The sequence below is a fragment of the Malaya genurostris genome, chromosome 3 (assembly GCF_030247185.1).
Source record: "Malaya genurostris strain Urasoe2022 chromosome 3, Malgen_1.1, whole genome shotgun sequence".
Taxonomy (NCBI): Eukaryota; Metazoa; Arthropoda; class Insecta; order Diptera; family Culicidae; genus Malaya; species Malaya genurostris.
Genome location: NC_080572.1, coordinates 38951486 through 38960036, shown reverse-complemented (window position 1 = coordinate 38960036; position 8551 = coordinate 38951486). Strand labels below are relative to the sequence as shown.

Here is an 8551-nt window from a genome sequence, read left to right as displayed (position 1 = left end):
AAGAAAAACTAAGTTTCCCACCACGAATATTCATAGATGGTGACGATATCGAAGTGGTTGACGAGTTCGTGTATTTGGGCTTACTGGTGATTGACGATAATGATACCAGCAGAGTAATTTTGTTTCATTTGACTTTCTCGAGCAAACTTTCTCTGAATTTGTGATAGGAAAATGCATAGGGTTAAAACCTAGCAAGCAATTTTCCGTATATTCGATTTTCGACCAGGAAGGATTTTTAGTGTCAATATGGTCGCTAAGAATTTTCTGAGGTGTCTGTTGAAATGAAATACAATTCCGCAAAAAGAATGTTGACTTTGTCAGAACAATAAAACCAAAATAATAATTCAGAATGTATTTTGAAATCATGCTATTAAAATGCAAGCTTTACAAATAAGATTGAGAAAATAGTAACAAATAATACTAGCGTATTTTGTAGCACTACACCGCTGCTTGTTGAAACAAATTGACGACCCCAAATAGCGAATGTAAAGAGATCGGACCGAGGACTGATCAAAGTGTGACGAATTTCCTTAAAAGTCTTGCTGCAATGTGTGTATAAGAAGTTATTAAAAAAATAACATCTGCATAATAACCCAAACATGGCTTACGTGTCTTCAAGGAACTTCCGTTCGCTATACTGGAACTCATCCACCTCCAACGGTAGAATGCTCATGTCGACACTGTTCGGCATCAGAAAGACTTCGTCATCACCAGGAAAAACTCCGTGCAAATCGATAGAATTGAACTGGATAGCGTTAACTGTAGTATTGGAATTCTCGAAACGGGCTCCACAAGTTTCCAGATTATCTCCAGTACAAGCGAAGATGGCACAAGCGGTGATAAAGCCGTCCGCAAAGCCATCAAATGTGCGGGCTCCGTTGTTCACTGCCAACCGGTAGCGGTAGAATTGCTACATAATACAGTAGATTAGTAAAATATACAAAAAAAAAACAATGCTTAATCAACTCACTTGATTGGAAACCGGTAGGTTAACAGTATAGTTGAGAGTAAAATTACAACAAAGTGATGTTTGACATAATGTTAAAGTGTAGTTATTGCTGCTCTCCAGGGGCAAATTCACAGTTTCGTAGGTATCGAGTTGGTCACGCTTCAGCTTAAGATTCTTCATTTCAGATGGATTGTATTTAACGACTGGTTGTCGATTGATTTCAGCTTCCGCTCTATCTATTTTAGGCACTTTGGCTACGTAAAGTTTGCTAAACGATATAAAATATTGCATCTGAACAAAAAGGAACCAATAATCAACAGTTACTTACACATCTGCTTGATGATTCATAATTGCCAAGATTCTACCACGCTTTCCAGCAAATATTCCTGTTCCGGTACTTCCAATTTCCGGATAGCTTGCACCCGATGCTAAAAAGTTAACATTATTTTCGAAGGCCCACGCCTGTTGGATCTGAGCAGCAGTTAGAAAGGGTAGCTCTGAAAACCACATAGTTGTGAAAATTATGTCTGTTACTCCATCACGAATCAGTTGTAAAGCTGGTTGATCGAACATCAAATCGAAGCAAGTGAATGTTCCAAACAGAACTCCAAAATCCGTTTCAAAGCGAACCGTTTCTACCGAAGTGGTTGTGTTTATGCCTCGTTCGCCGAAAAGATTGTACTTCCGATATCGAGCAATGACGACTCCGTTCCGGTCGTATACGACGTTGGTGTTGAAGTGATATAGTCCATCAGCTGCGCATCTTCTAGTGTCTTCCTTCTCAGGACAAACGGCCTTCTCGACCAGATTGACTACCAGATATTTCCGACGGGCTCTTGCCACACAAGACAGATCCTGAACGATACGCTCATACTCGAAGTTATTGCAGGGAGCGATTTTCTCATCAGCACCGGGAACAAACGAAGCAGTTTCAATTGCGTTCAATCCATATTCTGGGAATACTATAATATCAACCGGATCCGTTTCAGAAGAGTTGATCATCTGAACATATCGTTCTAGGTTTTTGGCTGTGTTAACAGACGCATCTTCGGTGTCTTTATCTTTGTAGCTAAACTCTACTACTCCAGCCCAGTAATGATCATCCGAAGGAATAGATGCCTAGGAATGAGTATTAGTGATTTACCACTGTATATTAATCATCATATGCTTAGAAATAATACTAAATGTTGAACAATCACAAATGATTTCAAGTTGAACTTTTACAATTTAATTCAATGTACAAACCAAGCCAGAAACTACTTGTACGGAACAAGAAAAAAAAAACAACGGGCTCCATTTCACAAACCAAAACAGGATTATTAAAATTTTCAGAAATTGTAATGTGGTTTTTCATAGCATTAAACATTTCTGAACCCCTAAAGAGCCCCCAACAGTATTTCTCCCAATATAGCTGGATTAGATGGATAATTTTTGTATCCGTCGTGAATATGAATGATTCAATCACTGTTCTTCAGTGGGTTTGTCGGAGGATCATGATTCATTCAAAGTTTTAGTGCATAGCCTTACGACGTATTTGCTTTGTGCGAAACATGGTTTACTGGAGATGGGAACTTGATAGTTCTATCGAAAGAACTAGCTCTTCTGAACCGTCAATTCGTTCTTCGGCACTTTTGAATGTTTCTGCAACCGTTCGACAGCAAATATTTATATTTATACTAAGCCGCTGGTAACAAATTCTTCAAATGGAAAGTCAGTAACTTTTTTGAACCTATTTAAAATTAAAATCATTCACTTTTATGAACTTTTTCAAAGGTCGCTAAATATATACAATTTCCACTGCATTGTTAAAATCTTCAACCGTTTCGAAATATACAGTTATTAATACAATTCAATCTCTTTTATTTCTTTTCAGAAGATTCGAGAACTATCGTTCTTAATCAAAGAACTGTGTTCAATCATTCTTCCAGAAGAACTAGTTCTTTTGAACCGTTCGCGATTGGCTTCTATGGCTTACATCAATCATGATTTCAAGTTTCAATGATTTTAACATTGTTCGTCTCGATTGAGACTATCCATATTGTGGGAGGCTTTTCGGATTTAAAAGTGCCATTCCTTTTTATAGATTGAACATTTCTTCAACTTTTAACATGGAAGTTATTGCTTGTCAAATAAACTTTTTCGTACAGCCTTGGTATCAATGCACAGTGATCCGGATCCACAATTTAAGGGAACAAAAACATTTGTGGCAAAGCCTCAAACTTTAGAGCTATGAAATGCAAAAGTGTAGAAAACCGATTTGTCGAAATCGCCATTGTTGTTCCATCTCTAACGGTTTGGTATTACAACTATTTTAATAGAGCAACTTAGGGTGTTCCTAAAAAAATCAAATTTCATTTCCCACTTCTTTTCATTTCCCACTTCTCGTTTTTGATGTCTTTGAACATCTTTTAGAGTTTAGCATTTTCTGAACTAAATTTATGAGCAAAACTATCTCAAAACAGTTCATTTTTAACTTTTTTCCGTTTCTTGCGTTTGATAGAAAATAATTTTGGATATGTTTATAAAAAATGGCGGAGATTAAAAAATAATTGCGTTCATTTTTTTTCTAAAACGCAATCCAGCAGAAAGAAATACGACTGTATACGTCATTTCATAGAATTTTAGAAGCAAACGAGCTATCAGGGTGGTAAGTCGATTGTCGATTTCAATTCCCCGTTTTTTCGGGTCTTGGAATAAGCCCAATATAGTGCATATAAGGAAAACAAAAAACCTTCTAGTCAGGATTTTTGTTCCAGTTAACCGGTTAATTTTTTTTTATTTTTTGGTATATGATAGAAAATTTCACATTCCACAACATAAACGATATGCTTTCTGAATTTAGCGACACAGAACAAAACCAACAACAATCTACGCCTGCAATTTCAAAGCATTTCGTACTGAGCATTTAGTTCGATGAAAAAATTATGAGCTGCATGATGGAAACTCGAACCTAACACAATACCGTCATTGCCAGGGTTTCGGCCATTTTGAACATTTAGGTAGCTGTTATCTTTTGTGTTCCTGTGGTACTTATAATACCTTTGATTAATTCTTTTAATTTCATGACAAGTACTGATAGTTTGTTTATTTTGGTGATGAGAGGTTCTCGGATTCGACTTAATTGCGACACCGGCATGAACCGACAAAAATTATTGCCTCGCATGCAAAGCGAACGGCAACATGCAACAAATTCTTAGATTGATGCACGGCGTTAACGAACTGTACAGACTGCAAATCGATCCAATACGAATTTTGATTGCGTAAAAAGGCTTTGTTTAAATAGTCGCGTCTGTACTATGCGAAAGGCAAAGTGATCTTTTGTATACGAAATTGTCGTCTCTGTTAGAGGACGACGTGAGAAGGATTCAGAAAACAGGGAAAATTATACATTGTTCGTTAAAAATTGATGTTTCGACCACGAATTATCAAAAATGTAAGGTTTTATCTTTTCGAATCGCTGCAATCTGGCCACTATTTTCACGGTTTTATTTCTCGTATTTTGAATTCGCAATCCTGTAAAGAAAATAAAGATTCAAATTTTGGTGGAAGTGGGTAAATCAGTCACGAAAAATGCCCGTTTTTTAGAAGCTAATGTTTTAAAATGCGCTCTGTACAGAACGTACAAATCAGAGAAATTTTTCGCTCTTAGAAACCCTTTTTTGCAATTTGGAAGGTGTGCGAAAAGAGGGCGTTCTTGCTCATAAAAAATAATTGTTATGGTCGTCTCTGAATGGTGTTTCTGTATTCAAAATGGATGTAGAGATTCACTTTCATGAGATATTTGTAACTGTAGAATACTAATATGAAACTTTATCTGTTTTGATTAGCTTTCCCGCAAAAATTCGTAAGAAAATATTGTCCGTAAGAAAATATATTTTGATAGAAATTAAATACAACAAACTTTTGTCAATTCCATCATGTTTTGCACGTTAGTTGCCTCACTCTCACTACGGCTCTAAGTGAACTAAAATCCTTACCCAAAAAAATTTTATTCGAGTTTAAAAAAAAAAAGTTTTCGACAGAATTTTCTAATGAAATTTTTGAAAATAAAAGTAACATAAGAAAGGCATCATTACACCACTAGGCGGATTAAAATAGGGTTTTTAATGTGGATTGAGATAACTCACATGGGATTAAAAATTTCGAAAGACGCACTTCACAACGAAATTCCAATTTTTTCAGTAGTTGGCACCAGTGTTGCTAATAGAGCGAGAACCCTGTACATGAAGCACATTCTCGAGCGAGTGCGAGGCGTATTCTATTTTACTCGCACTCCTCCGCGCACGCTTATGAGTCACTCACAAAAAGGTGCATTTTAAACAAGAGTGGTGTTTTCTTTTGGATACGATGAGTGAGAGTCAGCAGGAGTAAACACTTACTGCGAGTGGGTTACTGCTGCGAGTCACCTCGCTCTATTTCAAATTATGTCTGATCGCTCGCCGAACGTCCGAAATGTTGGCTACAATAGCACTTGGCATTCTTGCCACCGGGCTGGTTTGAAAGCTTGTTTGTGTTCTCTCTAGCCGAGTACTGTGCTCCTGTTACCTCTGTGTATGAAATTCATGTTAAGTATGGATATTTTTGAAACTGCTGCATGAAACATGCTTTGTTATTGTTTCTTTTTTGTTGTCATTATATTTGCTTCTAATCACAGCATGATCGAGCTTGATCAGATTGCATATTAATCCTCCGCGCATAGAAAAAACGGCAAAAAGTACGAGTGGGAGCAAGAGTGCGAGTATTTATGAGGAACAGTGTAAGTAAGAGTGTGCACGCCGACGAGTTGGCCAACGAATGAATGAGCGGTGGAATATGCACGATACGAGTGCTCGGTGTTTCATCGTCACTCACAGATGAGCATTGCGATAACAAAATGAAGGATGGAAATAACCATTGGGAGCACACTCACACGGGAGTTTTAGATATATTGATGGCACACGAGTGAGAATTATCTGCACAATATGAGCGAGCTTAGCAACACTGGTTGGCACCATAAACCAAAAAGAATATCAAGCATACCCCGTCTTGCCCTCCTGTCCCCTATAGATGCGTAGGCGAAGAAAAATTTATGTAACAAAAAGAACGTATTCATAGAGAAAATTAAAATTACGGAATAGTATTTCAAATCAATATAAACTATCGATTCATTTGTTTGGTGATGCGTAAAGTCATCTTGAACTTAGTTTAACTCCTTTCAGTGTCCAACGGGAAACAGATTGGAAAAGTAATAACGAAACGTACAGCAGAATTAAAAATTTGCGAAAAACAATTAACGCTTAGACAGGACTCGAGTCCTTCACTTTTCATATCCGGAGAAGTCGTTTTGTAGAATATTTTAAAAATGGTTTAAAAATATCTATAACCAATGCTAGAAAATTGTTCTTATTTTGCGACGTACCTAGAATTGAATATTGAATTGAAATGGCCTCGTTGTTAAATTTAACTATGCCATTTTATAGTTATCCATACAATGCAACCTTATATTTATCCATACCCATTAAAAGTCTTGCGATGCTGCTCCTCGCATTGAAAACTTTAATTTAGGAAGTGAGTTTCTTTGTGGAATCAGTTTGAATGATAATTATTTTTTCAATATGGCTAGTATTTACACATATCCGTAAGAATTATAACACTAATTTTGGCAAGGCTTTGTTATCATGATCATTAGACACATCGAATTTTTGAAACATTTTCTAGAATTCAAGTAAATTGAATATTGTTCCACTAATATTTCGAAGCTTTGTGTTTGTAATAATATGACATCAACGGCTCTTACCTGCACGAGTACAATACAATAAGCGATATAAAATACAGCTGCCTTTATTTCCATTTCAGTGGTGCTTCAGTGGTCTAGAAAGAGAACAGGTCTTTACCTGTATACTAACGATTAGAAACTGAGCCAGACAAATGAAACACCGAATTCGCAAATGTTTTATCACACATTGACTGTAAAGAGAAATTTGAATGAATCGGTGCGTCACTTCGTAAACTTTAGAGAAAAATCTGAAAACGATATGTATACAATGGCTTTTATTGGAATTTAATCTTTAGCACGGTTTGTATTTTAAGTTTTGTGTAGATGAATAAACCTACCTGTAATGATAACAGCCAGTAAATAACCGGAATCGGTCGGTTCTAGCAGCATAAAATCGCTTTTTTTTCTAATCTCTCTGAATCCGTGGAATATAATTCAGTCTAAGTACATACAAAAAGTAAGAGGAAATGCTTGGGGTCACTATCTCTAATATACTCACTGTTTAATTATTATCACAATAATATAAGATAAATCGCGAATGATTCAAATTTTCGAGACAATCAACTGACGACGTCTACATTGTGCTAACAACTGACTGATAACTCTGGCGTTTGCTGCACTCGCGATTATCATTACACTCGACTGAAGTTGTATTGAATAATGACAGGCGAAAACAACCTTATTATTGTTATGGGTTATCACACTATCATATGTTTCTATTGTTGAAGGGATGTGAGCTATTTACGTCAAAGGCTGATTTTTTAATGTGGTTTATTGAAACGTTCCATTCCTTGATTCCCAGCAAGAAATCATCGAACAGTTTACCGATCAAGTCTGTTAGGGAATGTAAAGTAATCTTCATATAGATTGCACTTTGTGATATGTGTTTCACTTGTTTGGGTATAATTTCGAACATAATTCAGTCAGTGTGTCACTATAGCGCGTGGCTTTCGTTCCGAAATCATTTTGACTATTCAACTGGCCGTAGAGATGCTAGAAGCCGGTATATGCACGATCACGGAATAGCATCTATATTTTAGTGTGTGTTTACACTGTAAAGTGATGAACACTGACGAACGACATTTTTTGTTTTAATCAGAGGTAATTACAATTTACTAAACTGATGTAAATCGACTGAAGTGCTTAACACTTAATTTCGCCACATATGATTCGACACTTTAATTGCAAGTGTAAAAACTGCAAATCTCATTTATTGGAAATTATATTCAAATCTAAACATACTACCCTTGATGTTTATGAACCGCAGATTTATTCCAAAAGTATTACACTTTTTGTTTACATTTCAATTGTGAGATAAGTGCACATAAACTGATGATCAGGTTTTGCACTTCATTCTTATGAAGAATATATTTTCTTACAAAAATGTTTAAGAATTTGTTGTTGACATGTCATCAGTTAGATACTAAGTTTTATATAAGTTGATAAATAAAATTCATTTCAAGAAAATTAGATTCATTTTAAATATTTTCATTTTTGTCAACTGATAAAAAAACCGTTATTGTGCAAGAATTGCATGATGTTGTTTGACGATCCATAATTCCATTGCCTGAAAACATAAACACATCTTTCCGGCCGATGCAAGTTACTTTTTTCTGCGGAGAAAACAGAGCCGGTCGTCTTCTCAAGAAAGCATGATCCCGCGCAGCTTCAGCTTCATATGATGGGAAGAATGATCCAACAGGGTTTGACTTTCAAATACCTTGGGGTTTGGTTTGATTCCAAATGCACGTGGGGAGGACACATTAGGTTTCTGATAACAAAATGCCAACAAAGAGTAAATTTTCTTCGAACAATAACAGGATCTTGGTGGGATGCTCATCCGCAAG

General features: G+C 36.2%; 1 protein-coding gene across 3 annotated transcripts; it reads right to left on the bottom strand.

The window, feature by feature from the left end:
- Positions 1–337: 337 nt before the first annotated feature.
- Positions 338–7665, bottom strand: LOC131438029 (vanin-like protein 1). Of its 3 annotated transcripts, none has more exons than XM_058607807.1 (7): positions 7204–7665; positions 7043–7144; positions 6726–6952; positions 1278–2068; positions 971–1217; positions 609–910; positions 338–542 (listed from the first exon to the last, which is right to left on the bottom strand). In XM_058607807.1, exons 3-7 carry the CDS (start codon positions 6777–6779, stop codon positions 371–373), a joined length of 1566 nt encoding a protein of 521 aa, XP_058463790.1. In that variant the 5' UTR covers positions 6780–6952; positions 7043–7144; positions 7204–7665; the 3' UTR covers positions 338–370. The 3 variants fall into 3 exon arrangements, with proteins under 3 accessions (XP_058463790.1, XP_058463791.1, XP_058463792.1); XM_058607808.1 differs by having other exon boundaries at positions 6726–6895; XM_058607809.1 differs by having other exon boundaries at positions 6726–6822.
- Between the last annotated feature and the right edge of the window lie 886 nt (positions 7666–8551).